The sequence below is a fragment of the Lycium barbarum genome, chromosome 1, assembly GCF_019175385.1.
Source record: "Lycium barbarum isolate Lr01 chromosome 1, ASM1917538v2, whole genome shotgun sequence".
Taxonomy (NCBI): domain Eukaryota; kingdom Viridiplantae; phylum Streptophyta; class Magnoliopsida; order Solanales; family Solanaceae; genus Lycium; species Lycium barbarum.
In genome coordinates, this window is record NC_083337.1 from 151,655,531 (window position 1) to 151,682,500 (window position 26,970).

The 26,970-nt window shown below is 35.3% G+C and overlaps 2 protein-coding genes, 1 long non-coding RNA gene and 1 pseudogene across 3 annotated transcripts in view; 1 reads left to right on the forward strand and 3 right to left on the reverse strand.

The window, feature by feature from the left end:
• Positions 1 to 478: 478 nt before the first annotated feature.
• On the reverse strand, positions 479 to 4,023 carry LOC132616588 (immune-associated nucleotide-binding protein 9-like; annotated as a pseudogene).
• Positions 4,024 to 12,360: 8,337 nt separating this feature from the next.
• LOC132616656 (uncharacterized) lies at positions 12,361 to 15,041 on the forward strand. Its single transcript, XR_009573326.1, has 3 exons — positions 12,361 to 12,737; positions 13,454 to 13,504; positions 14,707 to 15,041. It is a non-coding gene; the product is annotated as an uncharacterized LOC132616656 (long non-coding RNA).
• Positions 15,042 to 17,866: 2,825 nt separating this feature from the next.
• On the reverse strand, positions 17,867 to 23,328 carry LOC132616476 (immune-associated nucleotide-binding protein 9-like). Its single transcript, XM_060330893.1, has 6 exons — positions 23,103 to 23,328; positions 22,648 to 22,921; positions 22,268 to 22,433; positions 21,864 to 21,977; positions 21,539 to 21,639; positions 17,867 to 17,999 (listed from the first exon to the last, which is right to left on the reverse strand). Exons 1-6 carry the CDS (start codon positions 23,326 to 23,328, stop codon positions 17,867 to 17,869), a joined length of 1,014 nt encoding a protein of 337 aa, XP_060186876.1.
• A 1,817-nt stretch (positions 23,329 to 25,145) lies between these two features.
• Positions 25,146 to 26,970, reverse strand: part of LOC132616483 (F-box protein CPR1-like) — a 21,037-nt gene continuing 19,212 nt past the window's right edge. Inside the window, exon 5 of the mRNA XM_060330906.1 lies at positions 25,146 to 25,561. The gene's annotated coding sequence lies outside the window, so the exon portion shown is untranslated. The remainder of the gene's footprint in view (positions 25,562 to 26,970) is intronic.

Below are 26,970 nucleotides of genomic sequence, written 5' to 3' on the forward strand. Positions count from 1 at the left end.
AAGAATTATGTATATAATATACCGAGTTTAGTCGGATGACCATGTGTTCACGTGACCCATTTTTTATGCCTAAATTCGCCCCTGCACCCACCCCCAAGGCCATTCTTGTAAATCACCAAGCTGAACTTGGGCGAAGCATTAACCAACCGAAACTAGAGCGGAATAAAAATGGTGCCACATCAGTGTCAGATCCAACACGGACCCAACGACAATTTTGAAGAGTGTCAGCGTCAGCGACATAGGAGCAGATCATACTTTCATAGGCTAATTTTGCCACCCCTAAGTGCATATTTTTTAGGATTGAAGAGGCTTCAACCCAATTATTTTCTCTCAAAGCATCAAATAGTCCGCAACAAGTCCTCTCTGGACATACATGAGTTGGGAGGTGCCTCTCAAGATTGTTAGACCAAATCAGTAGACTTATCCCTTGTACAAGAACTCCGTAACTTTATCTTATACTCCTATGAACAAAATAATGCTGAAACAAAACCAAACGCACAGTTCCAAAATCATGAAGAAATTGGCAAAGTGCACCAGTTCACCCCTGTATTTGTGCATCTAAACAAATGCATTTCATATCATATAGATTCTGCGCATATATGCTATGAGATGTTCAAGAATAGAGAAGACAAAAAGCTGAAATATTAAGTACGTTCGCTCAAACCTTTAACCAACACATTTGCAAAGAAGTAAAAAAGTCCACAGAAATAGGCATTGACAGAAATTTCAACCCCTCCACACAGCACATGAGAAGTAGCAACAAACAAAAACACCGAGGCTACCACATTTTAACCTCCGAAAGATCCTCCATTTCACATAAGACAGCAAGTGCAAACATAAACTCAATGTGAGGTGAGTTTATTCCAAAAGGCGCACAGCTGATCCATTAAATCTGACCACCAATTCCGGTTCATTTGCCCTTTGAATTCATCAGCCGCTCTTTCGGCTCTTTCCAAGTGTTCTCTCAACTGACGCATCTCATCCTGTGATTTAGCTTGATCTGCTTTTGCTTTTTGTTCTGCTGCTAACCTTGCAGCACGCTCCATTGTCAATTGTTCTAGAAGCCTACGTGTGACGTCCTTTAGCTTAAATTCTACCTGTTAAATATGCAAATACAGGATCAAAGCCATTATCTGTAGCTAAAAGATAAAGTACGTAAAACATAAGACTTTGATGTATTTTTCCCTCAGATTTAGGTGAGATTGTTGGAAAAGAATAGCTACAATCATTGTCACTGTTTGAAAAGTTTTCCACAACTAATGTACCATATGATATGACAATTTAGCAGCGGTGGTGCAAAAACACTCGAGCAAATTCTAGACCAATTCTTTTAGTATGTTCCCAAGGGAGAGAGTTACAACCAAATGACACACAGATAGTGCAAGGAATATTCTACTTGAAAGAGGCTATTCCTAAATGTTACAAGCAAATGACACACTATGGCAAATCCAGACACATGAAAGTAAGGATTGAGAAATGGCAGCACCCTGCAAATGCTTATAGCAAAATCTTTTTCTTTTGGTCCATTCATAGCAAAATTTTGTTCTCTACTAAGCTTGGTCTTAAAAGGCAGCAGGCAGAAACAACATCAACAACTTCTTTAATAAAATTTTCAACTACAAAATATATTGTTGACTAGCTCTAAAGAATTTTGAGACTAGTGACAGGCTCAATAGGCTAGAAATACTAGCCATGTCATGTGTCGTTTGACTATGAAGACACTAGCTCAAGAAATGACTACAATGGACAAACTGATCAACTAGTAAAAGAAGCAAAAGTTATTTAATAAGGACACATACCGCTAAATTAAGTCGCCTAAGCTGATCTTTGTAAGACATTGACATTGGCCCCTGCAACTCACTGATCTTATCCACAGAATCATCAACCAAGAAATTACCCTCCAATGCCTGGTTATGAGCTTTCATGTTCAATAAAAGTGGCATAAAAAACAAACACTACTACTCCCTTCACTGACAAGTCCCAAAGACAATGTTGAAAATAATCCAACAAAGTCTTACATATAATGACACATACCTTAAATTCTTTGAAAAATTCATTGGTGTATGGCTGTCCAGCATTCTTTTCCAATACCAGATTCACGAGTGACATAAGTTCTCACAACTGGTCAGCTTTCTTCTGGGGATCTTTAGTCTTATTGTCAAAAACCACTTGTCTATTATCACATAACTTAAAGAGTGTCCTGCAATGGTAACAGAATTTTTTGGAACAAGCTTTAGGCGAATGACCTAGCATAAGAGAGTAAAAACAGATTAAGCAATAGCTATCTTCAACCTTATGCATAGACACTGTATGATAACGAGAGGCATAACAAGCGAAGGTGAATTATTCTCAAGCATAAGTACGTTTTAAAGATCAAGAAAACCAAAGTTTGATAATAACAAAGAAACATCTTAAAAAGAACCATTCAAAACTGGAATGCTAATTCCGAAGTCTATAGAGCATATATCGCACATTAGATTTCGGCAAAAAGTATATTACCATTAAAGGTTCAGGGCAGGCCTGACCCAAGTAATCCTCCAAAGTCTCGTTACCATCTTCAAGCTTGTCTCCTCCAGTGAAGACCACAATCATGTATTCACCCATTTTGTTCCCAAAGAAATCCAGAAAGCTCTGGACAGAAGCTTGTTCTTCTCTTGAAAAGTGATTTCGTACCGAGAAAACTAAAAGAACAGCATGGATGCCATCCTTGGCCAACTCAATGCACTTAACTATTTCTTTAACAACAACTTCTGGCTCCGAAGAAAAATCAAATAAGCCTGCCATTCACACAATCATAGCTATCAGTAACTTCACAGATTATATGAAGAATGCACCACAAACTGAAGTAAGATGCAGCAATTTAATTTTTTCTCTACAACAGAAACTTATTCAGGTCTTTAGACTCTTTCAATATCATAATGCAACAACGGCAAGTTTGATGCATCGAAGATTACCAGCTACTCTAAATTAGCCGGTTTAGAATAGGACACTAAAATACAGGTTAAATAGAAATCAACATCTTGAGAAGGGAAAACAATTAGCTCCAAAAACTAGTAAAGGCTTAAAAGAAGCAGTTTAAATTATGAGATTTTTACAAGGTAAATTTTATGAAAGGCTTGCAGAAACATATCATCAAGCTGCTCCCTTACCATTATCTGCTCGCTTACCGGTATCCGTATTACTAGGCATTATCTTATTCTTCAATTTTATTACTTTTGTTGTTTCGTTTACTTTGGTTATCTCTTTTATTTTTGCTGTTAGTACTTTTGTTTCTTTAGTATTTTCATCATAACTTTTTTATTCTTGCATTTTTTTAAACTGTTCCGGAAAACGACATTCTTGAGCCAAGGGACTATCAGAAACAGCCACTCTATCCCACAAAGGTAGGGGCAAGGTCTGCGTACACCCCACCCACCCAGACCCCACTGGGTATGTTGTTGTTGATTGAAGCAACACAACAATCTGCCACTTATGATTCATAAAAACAGAACGGATGCAACTTTTGTGTAAGAGTTTAAAGAACATCACATTAAGTGCATAGGTATATGGTATTAATACATATTATACACAAATGCTTTATGCAACCAATCATATAGGCGGGGCTCACAACCAAAGGATGGGAGTTCCGTGGGTTCAGTTTGCTTAGAGGCAAACACATTAGTACAGAAAACTTAAGCTTTCCATTGATTAAGAATGAAGGGAAGATCCTTCTTGGAATTCTTAGTGGTTAGAAGTAGCTGAAAATGCTAATCAAGCTCATTAAAGTTTCGAAATTATTTGGCTATACGTGGCGTATCAATGACATCAATCGGAAGTCCATCTTCCAATTGAGTACTCTGAAGTTCGCAAGAACTTGTTACACCGGAAGACCTAGACTTTGACCGGAAAGCCTTCCTTCCTAGACTGCTATTCCCAGTAGCACTTTTACCATTACCTGTCCTCCCCAGAAGAACTAGTGTCCGACCTTCGTTTGTAGTAACTTCCCAATCATCAGCAACTGAAATTCCACCCATTTTACCTTATTGAAATCAAATTATCTTCAACAGAACAGGAACAGAGTTAAGGATGACACAGCAAAGTAAAAAATGCAGTTGACGAAAGACAACATTAAGAGAAATACAATAAAACTAATGTGTCTGGATAATAGAAGTGAGAACTGAACATTCAAGAATGAGAACTAAGCAATTTAACCCTTCCAAGTGATAATCAACGTATATAGTTTCTACGTATTGTTGGCGTTTTACAAGTTCAAAACTATCAAATCAGAGGCAGGCTCTGTAATTCTATTCAATATTTAAAGTAGATCAGCAACATAAGATATGAAACTCTGGAGTTAAGACCTCATAATTTTACACACAGAAGTCACAGATCAAAACTCAACGCCACTGCCAATGGTTGTAAAAAATGCATATATAGTGTTCAGAAGCTACTGGAACAGACTCCAATTGAACTCTTACTGCAACAATAGTAACAGGTAAAACTAACAGCTAAAAGAACTTCTCACTTTGTTTGGTTTGGACAATATTTATTTTTTGCTTTGCTTCAAGTTTTTTTCTTTTTCGAAGACCTGTATGGATACATTGTGTCAATTTTTCAATGCTTCGAGCAAAAATAAAAATAAAAATCTCACAAAACTTCAACATTCTTTCAAGTAAAATGCATGACCAAACGTAACCTCAATTTCCAAATATCCTTTTGAACTTAACTTCAAATACTAGTTTATTTCAAATGTCACTCGATTAATGTCCAAACGCCTACTTAGATGTGGATGATAAACCTAAGAAATCAGCTTATTTGGCCTTTAAATTAAAGAGAATTAGATTATAATCAACGCATACTGAATAAGCCAAGTAGTAATCAAGCTATAGTAATATTTTACCCCCAAGTCTCAAGCCCACAGAATCTAAACTAGATTCGTACGCTAATTTAGCAAAACATCAGCGAAAAGAACCATGAGTTCATGAAGTAAAGCATAAAACTTACCGCTAGACAGTGGCGGAGCCACATATAGCCGAGGGTGTTCATTCGAACCCCTTCGGCGGAAAAAAAATACTGTTTTTATAAGGTTAAAATTATTTTTTATGCATATACAGTAGATGATGAACCCCCTTAGACTTCTTCGTATGTTTACTTTTTATATTTTGAATCCTCTCGGCGGAAATCCTGACTCCGCTACTGACGCTAGATACATATGATTTGTTCAACATCAGTCCAAATAAGGTAGAATTTAGTTTCTACTTATAACATAGTCAACCACAACACTCGCGCAAGAAATTCTTTTTTTCCCTATATATATTGTGCTTTGTGCATGCAAGAGATATTGACGCAAACATTTATGCTTGCTTCTTTTACTCTGTAAGTGTTATGTTCAGGTCAGCTTGCGTGCATATATGCACAACGACTTAAATCCAAAACTATAAATTCAGTTTAAACTAGAACCGCAGCAGAAGGAATTACCCACATCATGTTTAATACACTAATGTAATAGGCCAAATTCGTATCAAGAAAAAAAAAACTTCTTATTCGATAGACAAAAAAGAAAAGAGGAAAGGGAGGAAAACAAAGTTTTGCTGACCTTGACAAAGAGGCTGCAGTTGGTAATACAGAGAGTTTGAGCAATGGATTAGAATATATAAAGCTCTTTTTTGGGAAAACAGTAAAGAGTTCATGCAGTGGCTTTCATTATCCAACACAATCACTTACGACTTACGTAAACAGCTTAAATTCTACCTTGGGAGAGTTGGGACACTCAATAGTCGCTGAATGTTTAATTGAGTTTATCTTTTGTTTAAAAAGGTAATTTGAGGTAACAGTCTATAGTTATGAAAGAAATTGGAGACGAGGACTTTGTGAAATTTACCTTGTATTGATCAAATCATCATGTACATGTATTTATACTATCTGAACTAGGGACTATGTATGTAGATGCAAATAAAAATACTTAGAAACTAACTTACAGCTATGCTATAATTATTTTTTGTTCTTTTCTACACCTGTACATTTTATAATTATTCCTACATAGGATTCTCTACATTTGCATATCTGTGCATTTTCATTCTTCTAATATTTGGGCCTTGTACGTGTGTTGATATTTGGGCCTCGTATGTGTGCTGATGTATTTTCATTTTTTTGCGCGGATTGCCCTTCTTTTGGGGTGGTCTTTAAATTTTGCCCTTCAAATTTGTGGTCTTTAAATTTTGTCCCTCATATTTGTGGTCTTTAAGTTTTGCCCTTTGCTTGGAAAGGTGAGCGATTACATGAAGTTCTGGGTTCGAACTCCCGCTCAGGCATAAAATAAAAAAATAATTTCGTAAGGCAGGACTGGGGGAGTGTATGCCGGATCCAGCATACAACCTTTAAGGAAAAACTAAAGTTATGCCGGATCCGGCATAACTAAAAGTCTGCGCCATAAGGCAGAATTTTTCCTAAAACATAGTTTAGTTATGCCTTATGGGGCGGAATTTTAGTTAAGGCATAACAAAATTATGCCCCATAAGGCAAGAACTTTTCTTAAGGCATTGACTTTGCCTTATAAGGCAAAGTTTAAGTTATGCCTTAAGAAAAAGTTCCGCCTTATGGGCATACTTTTAGTTATGTCTTTGGGGCACACTTTTTAGTTAAGGCATAACTAAAAGTTTACCTTGAAAAGTAAAAAATATAAATATAAATATATATATATATATATATGCTTCAAGGCAAAGTCTGCCCCCTCCGACAGACTTTTAGTTAAACACAACTAAAAGTCTGCCCCCTTCGGCAAACTTCTAGTTAAACACAACTAAAAGTCTGCCCCCTCCGGCAAACTTCTAGTTAAACACATCTAAAAGTCTGCCGGAGGGGGCATAGCAAAATTTAAACTTTGCCTTATAAGGCAAGCTTTTAGTTGTGCCTTAAGGAAAACTTACGCCTTATGGGGCATACTTTTAGTTATATTTTATGGGGCACACTTTTAGTTAAGGCATTACTAAAAGTTTACCTTGAAAAGTTAAAAAAAAATACATATATATGCTTCAAGGCAAAGTCTGCCCCCTCCGGCAGACTTTTAGTTAAACATGACTAAAAGTCTGCCGGAGGGGGCATAGCGAAATTTAAACTTTGCTTTGCAATTTTTTTTTAAATTTTTGACTGAGCGGGGGTTCGAACTTAGAACCTATGAGTTTTATCCGAAGGGCAAAATTTAAAGACCACAAATATGAGGGGCAAAATTTAAATACCACCCCAAAAAATGGGCGAATTGCCCATGTATTTTCTTCTTTTGAGCCCAAACGTTTGTTCCCAATTAGCCCAAGCTCTTCTTTTGTTCTCAACACAGATCCGAGCCCAAGCTTTTCTTTTGTTCTCAACACAGATCCGATATTTCCAAAGCTCATCATAGAACTACCTAGATTCTCTATCGCTCTTAGATTCTTTATCTCAATGTTGTCTAAATCTTCAAAAGTGGAGGTATGAGAGGGTTTCTCTCCAACAAGTTATAGTAAAACAGATTAGTAACAGTCCAAAATAAACTCTTCTTAATTAATTAACATATTTGAGGCGTTGAGGAATTGTTTAATTTTTATTTTTTTTTAAAAAAAATTAACAATCCTTCTTCCTTGTTTGATCACTTAAACTGATTATGATGATTTAGTTCGAAAAAAAAAAAACATTGGAGAACATTATAATTTGATTTACGTTAGCAAAAGAAATTAATACGATTTATCTCAGAACAGGAAAGAACTGTTTTAGTAGAGTACAACTAGCACTCTATTGGTCTTTACTCCCCCCCCCCCCCCCCCTAAATTGTAGCTATAAAACCATGATTATCTTCTTAAAAAAGATTTATAAAACTTAAACTCTTTAGTTAAAGAGTTTGCTTTTTGATGTTTGTCGTTTTCAAAACTATAATGAAGGGAAATCTTCGCGAATTTTTGCTCAATTTCTATTTATTGCACTAAGTTGGGGCACTTGGCCAAAAAGTCATTTTGGAAACTTATTTAGGCAAAAGGCCATAAGTGTTCAGAAATTGGTGCTTTAGACACCATTTATGACGTACGCACGTCAGAAAATTGCTGTGTCAAATTCCAGCCCCAAAGTTTTTAAACTACACTTTGGCCCCCAACCCCCAACATTTTAATTACCCAAAAAAAAAAACTAAATATTTCCCTCCAAAATCTCCCTATTCCAGATCGCGTTTCCGGCCAAAATTTTGGCATTTCGTCAGAAAATCAATCCCTAATGACTGAAAAGCTTCTCTATTTCAACCATTTTAACTAAAAACTCGCACAAATCAATGAAAAGGGTCATTCTAATTGTTGTAAAAGCTCAGTTTTTTGGCAAAACCTTCGGCCTCATTCCGACATCGGAGTTCGTTTTGGGAATACAGATTCTCTTTTGTATTCAATCCGCCATTGTTGTAACTGGTAAGAGCTTTACCCCTGCTCCTTTTCGTTCTGAATCTGGTGTTGTTCGTCACCAATCATAGACTACAGTTATCGACCAGTCATCGACGAGTCATAGACCATAGGCATAGTCTATTATAGAATTATTATGACGTCGATTGCAGAATATATTATAGTAGGTTGTGATTACATGGGTAAATGGGAGGAGACCCCCAAAATGTTGGAATTGGATTTCTTATAGCAAGGTGATAGTTCCGATTGCCGTCCATCGCAATGGTATGTTCAACGACCTGGTTATGAGCGTAATAGAAAGCGGGGAGCTAAATTGTGACCCCAATGACTTGCGCATTAGTTATATGATTAATGCTCTTCCCGTGAGGGGAAAATACATCCTTCTTTCATACGAATGATAGGCAGGTGGGATTGTACATGCTTGATAGTGCTCCTGATGGTTCTAGGCCTGTTTTAAATGTTGTTAAGTGTTACACCCCGTACTTCGAAGAAACACTGTTAAATTTGAATGTAAGAATGTCGAGTTACGACTAGTTAAAACAACTTTGGAGTATGAGGAATGAGACATTATTAAGTATATTATTTAAATAATGGATGATTATGATCTTGTAAGTCGTCATCGGGAAAGAGTATTTTAAAACACAAGAATATGTCCGATTTCATTGATTTGATTTGACATTCGATATGCCTCATTGAGTCTCTGGAATTATATTTATGGTATTTTTAGTGCATTTAGTTTCTCACTACTCCGTTCGTGGATGCCTCAATGTTTCCCCCACTGAGCCCGGGCCAGGATATGTTGTCAAGCGTGATCCTTTGCATTGTTCGCCGTGCCTCGATGTGAGGGGGCAGGTATACGCGTACATGGGTTTGTGGAGTATGCTGTGCCATGTACGCTTGTTCTAATATGATCTGATATGGCCATCTGATATGATATGCTATGTTACGGGGTTATTCCCCTTTTCTGATCCTTATGTGTTGTGGCACCAGTGTCGGGGGGTGACCACGTTCTGTCTGCCGAGTCCCTTGGCAGGGGCCGGATATGATATGGCATATGTTTTTGTACATACTCTTCATGTTTTGAAAATATGCATTTGATACTCTGGACATCTCACTCACATTTCTGTACGTTCTGTTCCGGTTATGATTTTGTTCCGTAATGGGACCAGGTATGACATACGTTTCCTGTAAGTACTATTTATGCTTTATGATCAGCATTTTGCTAATCTGGATATTCCGTTCATTTTTCTGTACCTCATGTTCCGATTATGACTTTGTTTACTACGTTCCATGCTTTACATACTCAGTACATATTTCGTACTGACCCCCTTTCTTCGGGGGCTGCGTTTTCATGCCGCGCAGGTACAGACTACAGATTTGCTGACCCACCTGCCTAGGACACCTATTCTGCTATTCTGGAGCGCTCTTTTGTCCAGAGCCTATACTCTGGTACAGTCTGCTGCTGTTGGATATATGTGCGCTATTCATGGGTACGACGGGGCCCTGTCCTGTCTTATGTTTCTGTTATGTTCTGTAGAGGTCTGTAGACATACATGTGGGTTCTGTATATGTTTTGGGTTGCTATGATTTGTGATAGCCTTATCGGCTTCCATGTGTTATATATGTTCCTCTATGACACTAGTAATGTCGACTGACTTTTATATTTATATAATCTGCTAGTCTGCTGGTTTGAATTATTGGGTACGTTTGGGTGTCCAGCACGGACACTAGTCACGGCCTACGGGGTTGGGTCGTGACAAAAGTGGTATCAGAGCAGTTCGTCCTCGGAATGTCTATAGACCGTGTCTAGTAGAGTCTTGTTTATCGGTGTGTTGTGCACCACATCTATAAACAGGAGGCTACAGGACATTTAGGGTGTTACTTTTCTTTGAATCTTAGATCGTGCGATAGAGCCAGCTATAGGAAATGAACCCCTTTTTTTTTACTAACCCTTGATTGCAGCTGGAGAACGGTATCGACGTAAGACAGCGACTGATGATATTGGAAGCTACACAGTACACAGGTAAGTAATGGTATGAAAGATTTATGCTGGGTAAGGTGTTTGAAATACGATTGAAACATGAAGCTGAAGATTGAAAAGAAAAAAAAATAAGCAGGAAAGTGTAGTAGGTGCAGTTTGAGTTGGGCATGTGAGGTAAGCCTCAGCATCTTTATACTTTTATTTGAAATTATTAGCCCCGTGTGGCTATGAGGCGATATGATACGATATGTATATACGTATATGTGTTGGCCCTGTGAGGCATGGTTGGTATTTCCTGTGTACAGGTTTTGGGATAGTAAGAAATACAGAGGAACCTCTGCCCAATTTTTTCTAGAAATACGGAGAGGAAAATGAGATATAAATTCTTAACGTGTCTTGAAGATCGATACCGTAGGGTAAATCTATTATGTTGGATTAAAGTTTAAGAGATACCCTCCATGTCATTTGTAAGAAGCATTATCCCTATTTGGAAAAATTTTATCTCGAGAAATCATATATGAGTAGCAAATTCTCAATTTATTTAAACGGACCGGAAATATGTTCCAACCCCATTTTGCTTTAGAACAGCCTAGGTTGAGGGGCAAAAATATGTGGAAGGGCAAAGATGCCCAACGGTTAAGTTTCCTCTAATTGGAAGAATACAAAGTGTATGACAGGCAGTTGAGGATTGAGTGGTCCGCTTACGACTCAAATATATATATATACAAATATGGAGGTAATTATGTGAATTAAGTACTAACAGATTCCGCGAAGTTCGTCGGATTCTAGTTTTCTTTTGCTGGTAGTCGGAAGATGCCTCACAGTAACATTATATCAGTTTTCATCGACTGATTGGAGATGGGATCTGTGGAATAAAAACTTAAACTCGTGAGCTGTCTAAAATTACATATATACACACATGGAGGTGAATATTGAGGATTTACAGGGGCGATACGATAACTATATAGTTAGAAAAGTAAAAGAATCCCCTCTAAGTCTGGGTGGGACCCCCTACGAGGGCGTTTTGAAAGTTGTTAAGACCCCAATTTTCCTTAAATTACGTGACCAAGGTCGCGCGGGGCAGTTGACGTGATTATACCGGCCTTAACGCACCTAAATGTATTGAAGTTTTCGAGGTTAAGCGTGCTAAGGTGGGAGGATGGGTGACCCCCCTGGGAAATATGTATGAAATCCCAAAGATTCAGCCACAAGAGACGAATGAAAGAATGAGATCAAAATTGGATAAGGGTGTGTGGTAAGCACGAAATGAAAGGGGCATACAAGGATATAACGACGAAGACTGAAGAGACGACAGACTAAAGAGACGACTGAAGCGATAAAGCATGGAGAGTTAGTGGACAGACAAATAACAAGAAAAAGGGATGACCTTGAGTACAGGCGTAAATCTTGGCTACAAAAGAAGAAGAATGGATTGCATAGTTTGGATAAGTTCAGTTTTACCGGGCAAGCAATACTGAAAGTAAGTAAAGTAAATACTGATAAATACGGGAAAAAAACATTGATATCTACCTCGGGGAGAACTCTACCTCAACATTCGAGGACGAATGTTTTTAAAGGGGGGGAGAATGTTACACCCCGTACTTCGAAGAAACACTGTTAAATTTGAATGTAAGAATGTCGAGTTACGACTAGTTAAAACAACTTTGGAGTATGAGGAATGAGACATTATTAAGTATATTGTTTAAATAATGGATGATTATGATCTTGTAAGTCGTCATCGGGAAAGAGTATTTTAAAACACAAGAATATGGTCATTATCATGTATAATAAGTGATAAATATCATGTATGGAGGGTTTCGGAATATTTCGAGATCGAGCAAGTTGAAGAAAATAAGTTCGACGAAAATTTGAGAAATGCTGGACAAATTTTTAGTCAACTTTGGAGGGGTATATCTCTATGCATATTTGGAGTTTTAAGGCGTTTCAAAAGCCTAAAATGAAGTTCGCCAAGTCTAGTTTATGATTCAACAAACCACTCATCGATAGGACGTCGGAGTAGAGAATTATAGACGCTACAAACTGAACTGTCGCGCAGAAACAGCACTGCTACAGTACGCTACAGCACTGCTACAGTACTGTAGCTACAGTGACGCCGTTTCAGCCCTTATAAAAAGGGGCAAAACCCCATTTTTATCATCTAAAAACTTCTCAAATTTTCCAGAAAATTCAGCAACAAAAAGGGGCCTAAATCTCACATAAAAGTGAGGATTGTGAGTGAAATTTCAAGCTACGAAGTACTAATCGAAGTCCGGGCAACGCATAATCACGAATATAATTTTGTTTGGAGTTAGAGGAGCATGGGAACAATAAGATGTTGAAGGATTTGCTACTTTCATAAAAACAAGGTAAGAATCAATTCCTTTTTCTTATGTTATGAAGGTTTGTTTGTGTTGTAGTATGTAGAAATGAGTAGAATTTATGGAAATATGAAAGTTTGCAAAGTGGGTATGTATATATATTATATATGTAGCCATGGGTGTATATATGTTGTATACATATATGAGTTGAATTTTAAGTTGCATACTAGTTGTGGTTATTGTGGAATTTGTATTGGAAATGGAAGTTGAATGAAAATTGGATGAAATTGGAAAGAAGCCATGTTGGCCGTGTGGTAGATTGTTGTTGGAGATGAATTAGTAAGTAGAAAATGTGTTGGAATGGTTTTGTTGCATATATAAGAATTTTGGATTGAATATGGAAGTTGATGGAATTGTTGAATATTGAATATATAGCTTGGAATACTTTTGGTTTATGTTTGAATGGTCTTATATTAGTATGTGAATATGAAAATATTGATATCGGGTTGTAAGTGCAAAGTTGGATTTGGAATTGTCGCATTATTTGGAAAATAAGACTATTTACGCTAGAATGCGTTCCTAGTCGATTATTGATGTTGTATATATTGTTGTTGGTATGGTTGTTGTTGTTTTAGCCGAGTTTTAACCTCGGGGATGATATATATATAGGGGAGATGCTGCTCAAATTTTTATAGACAAGAATTGGTTAAGGTTGAAATTTTAAGTCTTATGAATAGTAAATTGGTAAATGTGACCATTTGTAGGTTTTGGACGAAACGGGATTTGAGTTTTGGCAAGCGTAAAGGGCAAGAAAGGTATGTAAAGCTATCCCGATTCTTCTCTTGGCATGTCCTAGATGTACTAGGCTTGGATTTACGCCTCGGGGAATATTCTGTCCATCGGAATCCGCGTTTGAAATCGTCTCTTTTTCATTCAATAGAATTGAATTCCTTAAGTATGCTTTGATGAAAAATTATGAAATTTTTTCCCAAATTGCTTAGGAAGTTATGGAATGTCCTAGAACCTTTGTAGGTGACCCCATAAGCTTAAAAATACGTAATTTGAGCCCACCGCTTCATTGGTTCCGAGGTGGGCCCACTATTTCCAATTTTACCCTTTATGTGTCTATGACTTGTCTTCGAGCGTTTTCGTTAGAGATACTCTAACTACTCCTTTATCTACTAAATAAAAACTATTTTAAATATTTCATTAAGTCTTATAAATTGTTTTGAATCTTGAAAACGATCTCGGATAGATTATGCCTCCGTAACCCGTTATGACATCTAAATTTACTTACTATGTTTCCGTCCGATTTCATTGATTTGATTTGACATTCGATATGCCTCATTGAGTCTCTGGAAATATATTTATGGTATTTTTAGTGCATTTAGTTTCTCACTACTCCATTCGTGGATGCCTCAATGTTTCCCCCACTGAGCCCGGGCCAGGATATGTTGTCAAGCGTGATCCTTTGCATTGTTCGCCGTGCCTCGATGTGAGGGGGCAGGTATACGCGTACATGGGTTTGTGGAGTATGCTGTGCCATGTACGCTTGTTCTGATATGATCTGATATGGCCATCTGATATGATATGCTATGTTACGAGGTTATTCCCCTTTTCTGATCCTTATGTGTTGTGGCACCAGTGTCGGGGGGTGACCACGTTCTGTCTGCCGAGTCCCTTGGCAGGGGCCGGATATGATATGGCATATGTTTTTGTACATACTCTTCATGTTTTGAAAATATGCATTTGATACTCTGGACATCTCACTCACATTTCTGTACGTTCTGTTCCGGTTATGATTTTGTTCCGTAATGGGACCAGGTATGACATACGTTTCCTGTAAGTACTATTTATGCTTTATGATCAGCATTTTGCTAATCTGGATATTCCGTTCATTTTTCTGTACCTCATGTTCCGATTATGACTTTGTTTACTACGTTCCATGCTTTACATACTCAGTACATATTTCGTACTGACCCCCTTTCTTCGGGGGCTGCGTTTTCATGCCGCGCAGGTACAGACTACAGATTTGCTGACCCACCTGCCTAGGACACCTATTCTGCTATTCTGGAGCGCTCTTTTGTCCAGAGCCTATACTCTGGTACAGTCTGCTGCTGTTGGATATATGTGCGCTATTCATGGGTACGACGGGGCCCTGTCCTGTCTTATGTTTCTGTTATGTTCTGTAGAGGTCTGTAGACATACATGTGGGTTCTGTATATGTTTTGGGTTGCTATGATTTGTGATAGCCTTATCGGCTTCCATGTGTTATATATGTTCCTCTATGACACTAGTAATGTCGACTGACTTTTATATTTATATAATCTGCTAGTCTGCTGGTTTGGATTATTGGGTACGTTTGGGTGTCCAGCACGGACACTAGTCACGGCCTACGGGGTTGGGTCGTGACATTAAGAGTTCCCAAAAAGCTTCTACTTCAGCTGCACCACCCCCACCCCCACCATAGCTGCCAGCCGATGACAATTTAATACAACATGAGGACATGGGTGATCATTTAATGGATACGGATAATCTTGATAGTGATGATGAAGAGTGTGATGAAGGCGATGAGGGTGATGAGCAGCCAAGTGGTTCACAAAGCAACCACAAATTCAATCATGGAACCGGTTTCTACCGCGGCCAAACATTCGAGAACAAGGAGTATTTAAAGGTTTTGTTGAAGCAAGCTGCAATAAAGACCCTGTTCTATTTTAAACCGAACAAAAGCAATAACAAATATTATAAGGTGGAATGCACAAATATTATATGCTTGGACAATTATAAACCAACTAGTAATAAACTACATTAATCTATAATAACTCAAAGCCCAAGAATATTATAGACGACATTGGTCGATGCTAAACTTGAGAAATAAAGTCGACTTTTGGAATGAGAAGCCTACTAAATTTGGACTACTCTAACGGACAAAAATATAATTTAAAAACAAATTAAACTCTAAACCCCAAATACCAAATTGCACAAATCTTAAACTGACGGTCGTCAATAGCTAACAGTCATCATTTAGGCTTGACTTCACGCATGGTCAACAATCATCCACATGGTATATATAGATATAGACTAAGGCCAGTATTTGTCTAAAAAGGCCAAAAAAAATAAAATAAAAAGACTTGATCCTATTTAAACATTATACTAACACTTTAATACATCATATATAAGTCCCCATCCATTAGACACATGATCTAAAGAGTTTTAGGACACCTAATGGTCCTTCAATCACTAATATTAGCCTAAAAGCTAAAAGTAAATAAAATAAAAAAAATAAAAAAGACTTGATACTATTTAAACATTATAATAATACTTTAATAATCATATGAGAGTCTCCATCCATTAGACACATGATCCAAAGAGTTTTAGGACACCTAATGGTCCTTAAATCACTAATATTAGTTTTAAAAACCAAAAATAAATAAAATAAAATAAAAAGACTTGATCCTATTTAACATTATAATAAAACTTTAATACATCATATGATAGTCCCCATCCATTAGACACACGATCCAAAAAGTTTTAGGGCACCTAATGGTCCTTAAATCACTAATATTAGTCTAAAAAAGCCAAAAATAAATAAAATAAATAAAAAGACTTGATACTATTGAAACATTATAATAACACTTTAATGCATCATATGAGAGTCCCCGTCCATTAAACACATGATCCAAAGAGTTTAATCACAAGTAATGGTGTCCTTAGAACAATGCTATGCTTTGAGAACAATAACTTATTGTCAGACCAATTGGATAGCAGTGATATGATTACCATTACTTATGTTTAAAATCTTTGGATCATGTGTCTAATGGATGGGGACTCTCGTATTATGTATTAAAGTGTTATTATAATGTTTAAATAGCATCAAATCTTTTTTATTTATCTTATTTTATTTATTTTTGACTTTTTAGACTAATATTAGTGATTTAAGTACCATTAGGTCTCCAAAAACTCTTTGGATCATGTGTCTAATGAATGGGGACTCTCATATGATGTATTAAAGTGTTATTATAATGTTTAAACAAGATCAAGTCTTTTTATTTTTGCCTTTTTTTGCCTAATATTAGTGATTTAAGGACCATTAGGTTTCCTAAAACTTTTCGGATCATGTGCCTAATGGATGGGGACTCTCATATGATGTATTAAAGTGTTATTATAATGTTTAAACAAGATCAAGACATTTTATTTATTTTATTTTTGGCTTTTTTAAGATTTGGGGTTTGGGGTTGGGGTGTTTTTTTTTTTTTATCTGTTGGACGTGCAAATTTAGCAGGCTTCTCGTTCCAATAGTCACCTTTATTCCCGTGATTTATGATCAACCTTAAAGGTCCATCATAGATCATGTCAATGAGTTATTATAGATCATAGTCGTTTATCATCAGTTAAGTCTATTAATAGACCTACCACACATAACTTTATTTCGGCAGTTAGAAAACAAATGCAAATATAAAAAGGGCATAAATAAAACACAACACAAGAAATATGAACAACAACCCTATATTTCATTTCATTGCAATATGAAAGCCCAAAAGCTTCCATCATCAACTTTCACCAATGAAAGCTATGTAAAATACTTACAATAAAATGAAACAAGTGGCATTGGTTAAGTGAAACGTCACCCAATGGCTAAATTTGATCAGTTTGATTAGACGTGGAAACTGCAAAATTAAGAAAGGTACTCATTACGTTGCTTAGTTCCCCATGATAAGGGTTTTAATTGAGGAATATAAAGCTCCAAAAGGAAGACCAATATCCTAACAATGAAATATCATAGACCAACTAAACGGTATATTATAAATACACTTAGAGTCCACGATAAACTGATACAAAGTTGATTAATATTGAACTTGCATTCAGTTTTCAAAACTACTACAATAAAAATACATTAAAATTAGGAATGTACATGTTTGTATACTTCTCTGGCACTTGCCATTCTGACTCTGGAGGGACCACAGAACTAGTTTAGCAAATGCAAGAATGTAAGATTGAACTTTATACATAGGCGAAGAATACTCGTAGATGTTTGAACCATAATCAACACCGTACTTCAATCTCAATGCTGCCATCGCGTGAGCGCACAGTAGTTTCACCAAGTCATACTCTCACAAAAACATGTTTTGTTCAGTAGATTGACTTTGGCAGTTGGTCCACTGCCGATTAGGGTGAACTCATCTATTATTAACAAACAAGGAGTCTCCCTCATTCATTTTTTCCCTTATCGTCTTTTCAGCTGACGGCACAAATAAATTGATTGAACTGTTGATATCTGCACGCCTCTGCCTGAAAATTTCAGCAAACCTCCTAGAAATGGAAGTGAATAAGACAGTCTATATACAAACAGTAGAGTGACATTGATCAATCATGATATAAAAACAAGAATAGTCGATCAAAAGTCTAGTAATAGACCATAATGCATTTGCAAAAATAAAAAACAAGCGACGAAAGATCGAAACAAGCAAAATAAGTACATATAACACATAAGCAAAAACAGAAAAAGAATGATCGAAACAAACAGCTAAACTTCCAAAATTTTGAATAAAAATTAGAATTTTATGAACACCATGAATAGGAAAAATTTAACAACTTTCAGGGCAATATGGAGCTCAAAATACTCTGACAAAGTTGTAACATTGTTGAACCATGTAATAAGAATAATCGACCAAAAGTCTATTAATAGACCATTATTTACAGAGCAAAAACACTAAATCAAAAATCGAAACAAGCAAAATAAGTATAAATAACACACATTTCAATGAAAAAACAGGCAAAATTTAAAGGTTTTGAAAAAAAAAAGAAGAGCTTTATGAACACTTTATGAACAAAGGATTTTTTTCAAGAACGGAAAAAAAATTAACATTTTCAGGGCAATATGGAGCTCAAAATGCTCAGATGGAGAAGCACAATTAAAGAAAATACTGGGCAAGACGATGGAATAACATCAAAGCTCGAATGAGAGGAAGAGTAGCTTGGAAGCTTGAGAGTTTTTTAATTTAAAAAAGTGAAAGGGAGTGAGGAGAGAGAGTGGGTCTTTGTATATTTTAAAAGAAATCAGATGTACAAGTGTAGAAGTTAAAAGTCCCAATCTTTTTAAAATTGTAAAACTAACCCCATTTTGCTTTTTCTAAACCAAAGCAACGAAAATTAAATCAAAAAAAAAAAAAAAATGAGTGGCCATAGTGCAAATTAAAACTTAGAAGTGTCCTTTTTCACAAATCTTCTCCACTAAGTTGCACAAATAGGATCTTTGGTGCCACCATAGAATTTTGATTTAACTTTTAAAAAAATGAGTAAAATAGATTAGTATCGAAATACCCTTATCAACTCAACTTCAAATACTTTCTTTTCCCCAAATATCTTCATGTCCAAACGCCTACTTAGATGAGGACGATAAACCTAAAAAATCAGTTCGTATGGCCTTTAAATTAAAGATAATGACACTATAATCAAAGCACGATGAATAAGCCAAGTAAGTAGTAATCAAGCTAGAATATTTTACCCTCAAGTCTCAACACCAGAAAACTCAAATAAGATTAGTGCGCAATTTCATCAAAACATCAGCTAAAAGAACCTTGTATTCATGAAGTAAAGCTCAAAACTTTTAAGGTTTCTTCTTTAAGTTATCTTCAGGTCATGTGTGCACAACGACTAAAGTCCACAGGCTTCATAACTATGAATTCAGCATAATCTAAAACAACAACAGAAGAAATCACCATAATCATGTTTAATACACTAATGAAATAGGCCACATTCAGGTTAAATTTCATAGACCGTCACATAACTATCAATCAGTTAATGTTGTTTTCTAACACATAAATCACAAAACTTAGAGCCGACTAACACAAAAATGAGCGAGGCAGTAAGAGAAACAAAAAAGAGAACATGTTGCTGACCTTGACAAAGAGGCTGCAGTTTGGAATACAGAGAGTTTGAACAATGGATTAGAATATATAAAACTTTTCTGGGAAAAGACTAGAGAGTGTTTTGGCTTTTCATTCTCTACGTAAACAGCTTTAGCCCTTCTACCTTGGACACTTAACAGTCGCGCTTTGGGTAGTTGAAAGGTTTTTTCCCAAAAAACTAAATAATTAATTTTATGTTTATCATTTTAAAAATAAAATGAATAAATGAAGTACTCCCTCTATCCGAATTTATGTGACACGGTTCGTATTTCAAGAGTTAAATAATTTAATTTTGATTGTGAATTCGGTCATGAAATCTTTAAGTTTTTTAAAATAAAATTTTACTCTATAAGTCATAGATAATTGATAACTTAAAAAATTAACAGATATATTAAAAAATTACGGTTAAAAAGACTTGTTTGAATCTCCAAAATCGAAAGGTATCACATAAATTGAGGCGGAAAGTAGTTGTTTCGATAGAAAGCAAGGTGAAGAAAGTGTCTATGTTTCGGAACCCATAAACCAAAGGAAATAAAAAAAATAAAAAAATAAAAAATGCGTTGATATGATCACGTAAGGGAGACATTGACAAATAAGTACTTTTTGAATGATTAATCAAGCTTTAGCCAATGTTTCAAAACTCTGTTGAAGTTTATCCATTCTTTAATAAGGAAACATTATTTGGATGATCACACACTAAAATATGAAAACCTTTAAAACATTTGAATACGCACCGTACAATTTGAGATATAGCAACCTAGAAAATATTCATGGAGTTAGAACTGATATGATTCAAATAGCAAAAAAGATTTATGGAGTTTGAAACATATAAATTTATGAAATTTCAATTTTTATCAATTCAAACTTCAAAAAAGAAAAAAAAGAAAAAAACAGTTTATTTTCATAAGTTCGAACTTAAGGATATTTGCTAAACTCCACAACAGAGACATGGAATTTCGGCTGTATAAGTTCGAACTTAGGACAAAACATATATTATTTAACAAGACTTGTTCAAGCTCTATGATATGAAGATATTGTCCTGAAATTCAAAAGAGGTATCACGAGTGAAGTAATAATCGTTGAGTGACCTATTAAAAAACTTAAATTACTTTCTCTGTCTTATTTTTTTATGTGAAGGCGTTACTATTTGAGGAGTCAAACAATTTTTTCTTTGACAATAGTTCTCTCAAACTTCTTAAAGATATTTTGAATCATAATCTATATTGACTTGTACTATTTTTAGTGTAATTTTTAAATATGTAAATTTTATTTTGAAATATTTAAATAATCCGAATTGATGATCAAAATAAAGTATTTTAACCCTCATACTCCGAACACCTTCACGTAAACTGGGACAGAGGGCGAATAGTTTTCCATTATTTCACTCATGTTACCTAATTTAAGAAGGAATCATAGTTTATCATAGTTCCTCCAATGATCATATTCCAAACTCCATGAATCCTTAGAGTTTTGAACTGCATTTGTATTTCTTGGTTTTTTTGGAACACAACGCTAGAAGTGTATTTTATCCAAATATTATTTCCGCCATAACAAATAGCTATTTTATTAATTATATTTTAGATGGTGATTAAATATCAACAAATGGTCCAAAAAATAACCATCCAGGTTTTTTTAACTCATAGACAACCTTTCAAGATTGTTTTTACTCGAAAACTTCCAACCAGTACAAAAACTTGATAAATAAACAATGTTTTGTTCTTTTAGTCACCTTAACCAAATAAAAAAGGGACTAATACTCGTCAATATGATCACAGAAATTGAAAAGCTTTCAAGATTGTTACTATAGGAAAGCCTTACAACTAGAACAAGAACTGTGATATAGCTTGATCTTTAAAGAAAGCTTATGTTTGGAAACCAACAACCAATAGAAATTTTTTAATGCATTGGAGTCCTAACAACTAACAAATATTTCAAGAATACCATAATTTGAAAGACTTCAAACTAGCTAATACGAGAAGTCCAGAACTCTGATAACTTGATCTAACCGATAAGTGCCAATAGCAAAATCCATCCCATATAATCTGGAATAACAAACTAAAAAAGTTTTCTACCACATTAGGGAATTAAGAGGGTGGAAAGTGTGAGTGCAAAACATAACCATATGGTACTCCTCAATTTAATTTGAGGCATCCTACAAAAACATATGGCATCAAGAACTAGCATTTCATAAAATATGACGCATTCCAGATGGAGATCTTTTTCTTGCCTGGGGTCTGTCTAAGGTCCCTCTCATCAGACTACTCACATTTTTCCAGTTCATTAGAGCTGCTTCTGCATTTTGTTCAGCTTCCAACCGAGCAACACGCTCCTTTGCCAATTCTGCTTCAACATGCCTCATCACCCTCAGCTTTGATTCAACCTGTTAAATACCAAAAGGTACAAGAATTAACATATATACAAGGTACTCAATCGGTCACAATCACATCAACAAGTTTTCCTGCATGAGCCATCAGGGGCAGAGCTAGGTATGCAATCCAAATACAAGGTCAAATTATCTTTTTTATATAATAGATGTCGAAATTCTTTGGCTTCTTTGTGTATATACAAGGTGAAAATATTATTCTTTTTGTGTATATAGCCATTAGTCGTTACAATTTACTAGTGCTTTTCTTGACAATAACTATTGCACAACAAGGGTTGAATACATACCTTTAATTCCTTGAAAAGGTCTTCTGTATATGGTCTTCCATCATTCTTTTCCACAACCAAATTCACAAGTAAAAGAAGATTACTCAATTGTTCAGCTTTCTTCAATGGATCCTGATTCTTATTGTCGAAAAGTACTTGTCTATTTCCACATTGTTTGAGGACTTCCGGTAACGGCAGTACAAATAATTAATTGAATTGAATCAACTTTCACACTCATGAGCAAACGAATTTAACTTTTTATACACATAACTTGACGAATAATGCTAAAATGCAAATAAAATAAGAAAGTATGATCTGCCAGTTTAATGTACTCCAAAAGCTAAGGTTCAATATAAGTACATCCCATCTTATTACATAAGATCTCTGTAAATAATCTAGCCTTTAAAGGCTCAGGACAACGGTCTAAGTATTGAACCAAAATCTCATCGTTTTCTTCAAGCTCGTCTCCTCCAGTGAAAACCACAATCATGTAATCACTAATTTTGCTCTCAAAGAGCTCCAGAAAACAATGGATAGCAGCTTGTTCTTCTCTTGAAAACCAAGTTCGTACAGACAGAACCAAAAGTACAGCATGGATGCCATCCTTACACAAATTCATGCATTTTACAAGTTCCTTTATAACAAAATCAGGGTCTCGAGAAATATCAAACAATCCTGCAATTTCCACAACCTCAGCTATATCAATAACTTTACAGATTACACAATAAAACAAGATACAAACATGCATATGTGAATTGAGAATCTAGAATTAGTAGGTTCAGAATGAATGTGATGTGATCTTATTAGATACATTACAGAAATCTCCCTAGAAATGAAGAAATTTGGCTATATATACCAGGAGTATCAATCACATTAAGTATCTGTCCATCGTCTAATTGAGTACTCTGAAGCTGGCAAGCACTTGTAACAGCAGAAGAGCAATGCATTGACCTGAATGCCATTCTTCCGAGAATACTATTGCCTGTCGCACTTTTACCATCACCTGTCCGCCCAATAAGAAGTAGAGTCCGATCCCCATTTTTAGCAATTTCCCAATCATTGCTTAGTGCATTGCCACCCATCTTATCTGTTTGAACCAAATTATATCAAACAGGGGTGAGTCAGAGTAATATAATAAACAGCAGAGTCCTAAACAAGTGTGTAGAGATCTTCATTTGCCCCGTGCGGGTAGTTCCACTTAACTTTTTTTATAATTCCTTATCAGAAAACACATGAAGATCTTTCCATTGATAGATTAAAGGCTATACTATAATAGTAATAAATAGCTAAGATCAAGTTTAGGATTGCAACTGAATGGACAAAAAGAGTTCGGGACATAAAAGAACGAGAAGATGAAAAGTTTTAAGGCTTCTAAGAGACAAGTAGTCATTCAAATATTCAATAACATATAGGATAATAGAATTTCTACATGTAACAACCTGTGCAGTACTTCAAGAACCAAATGCAATTGATACAAAATCATAGTGTTTCTAGCAAATTATTTGACCCCAAATATATGATTGAGATAAAGAGTTCCTACTAATGTTGAAAAACAGAAAAAAAATAACCCTTGTTATGGTTTTGGTTAGGATGACAACTTACATATACTATGATTAAAAAAAGAACACATATTAAAAAGGATTAAAAGAAAGAAGCAATGAGTAAAATTACCTTTTTTTATTAGCTGACCTTAGTACACAATAACAGATTGAGAAACTGATGAGGATAAAATAAACATTCCTTTTAAGGAAACGAGTACGGTGGCTTTTGCTGAAAGGACAATTGGACCCTTCCCTTTATACAGGTATTTACAAGTGCGTAATACTAATCCTTGATTAATTGAAAGGGTACCTATTGTCATTTTACAGAACCTTCATGTCTTTTCATTTTCCCATTTTTACGTACGATTTTCAAAGACAACTTCCTGTTTGCCTTAATTTATTTATCTGTAATTACGATTTCCGAAAAGTCTCGCTTTGGGGCTGATGAATGATGATGGTACTCTGAATTTCTTTAAATACGTTTGTCGAGCAAAATTTTGTTTTGTTTTGCAAACTGTGATTTTGGTCTTTACAAAGGAAAATTGTTTGGATAGCTGGAAGCATCAAGCATGATTTAATAATGAATTACTCCTAGTTTTAGATTAAAAAGTCTATTCACTACATAAACATGAGTTACTTAAAATAATAATAGATCAGTAAATAACAGAAATAATTTCACTGATGATCATCATGTAATGATTTATACTAACCAAAAAAAAAAAAAAAAGACTTTCCTTCTTATTATCACAAGTCATCTAAAACTAAAGGCAAGTTAACCAAAATATTCCTCTCCTTATTTGCTGGCACATATGGAAAACTAGAAACTTGGAAGAATTTTAAAAGCTAAGTTTCCCATTCACAAAATTAGCAGTGTTTAGTGCATGAGAATACAGAAGAAAAAAACGAACAGATGAAACTGAAAGCATACGATCTCTCAATGTTTGCTGCTTTAATAGCAATTCCTCGATATTCAGAGAAATAAACTTTGTAACTCACTTTACCTAAAACACATAGGGAGGTGAAATGGAGGAGGAGTGAAAAAAAAAGTTTTATTAAAATTTAAAAATTATTTTTACTACTTCGCTCTCCTATTTTTTAATTATACAGTAATTTTTGTGTCACATCAGCTTCTAGGGTGGTATTAAATTCACTTTTTAGATGGTCAAGAGAGGTAATAGATCGCCCGATTAGTTTGAGTGTGAACTCAACTTTTCGGTTATAGTTCAAGGGCATTTGATTTATTTTACCTAAAACATATAGCGATCGGAAACTAGATGAAATGGGCAGCATACTTAAGAATTAACAACAGGATACCCAGTGTAATCCCATAACATAGAGAGAGGTTATTTCCAATAGACCTTGGCTCAAGGCAAACATACTTAAGAATTGCCTTATTTAATTAACTTAACCCTATGAATAATATGTGGTAAGAGCATTGTCAACAATTTCAATCTCCCCACAATAATTAAGCGCAGGAAAAGAATCGATCAGCAACTAAAGTGAACCATTCACTAAATCCATCATGCAGCCTTACAATTACAAAAGCATGAAAAACTAACAAATCCATATAGGCACATCAAAATGGAAAAGCATATCTGTAAATTCCATACAAGTCAGTCATCAGCTTAATCGACTAAAAACTGATATCAAAACATAAGTATCTACTGTTTATATCAAAAGAAGAGTAGGAGGGATATTGGAGCTTAAAGTCAAAAATACGAAATATGCTCTTCTTAATTGTCCTGCTTCAGTGTTTAAGCATCAAAAACGCATCCTGCCAAAAAATAAACTAATTCAGGTACTCTTGAATGTGTCTGCAATTATGCAATTTCTATTTTTCTTTGGGAAGTACAGGAGAACATGTCACATATTAGATAACCACATTCACAGGAAAAATTGGTACATAAGTAGAGGATTGCGACCAACTTCCCTATCTCATCAGTTCACCTGCACATTTAATTTAATGCCCCCGTCGAATAAGTCATAATATACTTCAGCCAACATTAAGAGCGGCGTTACACAACACAATAATGAGCAAGATTTCATCTTGGCCTGGATAGCATAGTCAATCTTACAACTCGCAGAGAAGTTGCAGTTAATCAAATTTAATATGCTTCAGTAGAAAAATGTAAGTATTAAAATAAGGAAACTACAAAGGTTTTGAAAAATAAGTTGCATACTAATAAATCAAAAGAAGACAGCCTGGGGATGAGGTCATTGATGGAGAAGAAACACAACAGGAAGCTGGAAGGGGAAAATGGAAACTCTCTGACTGAAGTTCGAAAAATTGAGGAAAGGACCTCCTATCTTCTAGTTGTGATTTCAGTAAAGAAGTTCACCGATCAAATCTATATCAAGATCTGGTTCCTCCAATGGAATTTTTTATCATTTACAGAAAATGCTTGTCATTTTTACCACTACAATGTAATACTTGACAACAACTTTCAATTTTGCCTTCTCTTCCACACCCCCAGGTCAAATACATGTGCTAGGAGCAGCAAACTCTATGACTTCAGCAATTAGCTATTAAACATCATAATGCGCAAACTCAAACATTACAAATCTGTGAGTGCCTATAATCAGCTCAAATTATGATCTAATATGAAGGATTTCAGTATAACATTCTTGATTCACCATTCATCCATCTGAATTTTATTTAGTCATTCGAGCTAATGAGAAAAAACTCTTTTTTTTTTTTTGTTTTTTTTTAATAATCAGTAAAAATCTTATGCGACCATTTGATGGTTTTCTCATCAATATTTCTTTTTTCTCTTCTGTACATCACAAGCAGAGTGATTTTAAGCGAACTCATAATAGAGAGAGAAGATAGCCAACTTCCAACTTAAAATCAACAAAATTCTTTTATCAGTAACATGTTGATTATGTTAAGGAGTGAAGTACAAGTCCTACAAATTCCACTCTACTTAAGCATGCAACATATTTGATTCATGTAATCAAGCACTTAGAAAGGACTAATATATCACTCCTCTTAATAAATTTTTGCCTTGGAATAGGAATAAATGGAAGAAAAGGGGTTGATATTGGTACAATCTGATCCATTATCAGAGAGCAATCCTGACCCCGACGGAGATGGCAAACCATTTTGAAATCAAGATTTTTTTTTTTAGTTCAATATTTGTTGGAATTGACACTTTAGATCCAGATAGATCGTATCTTGTAAAT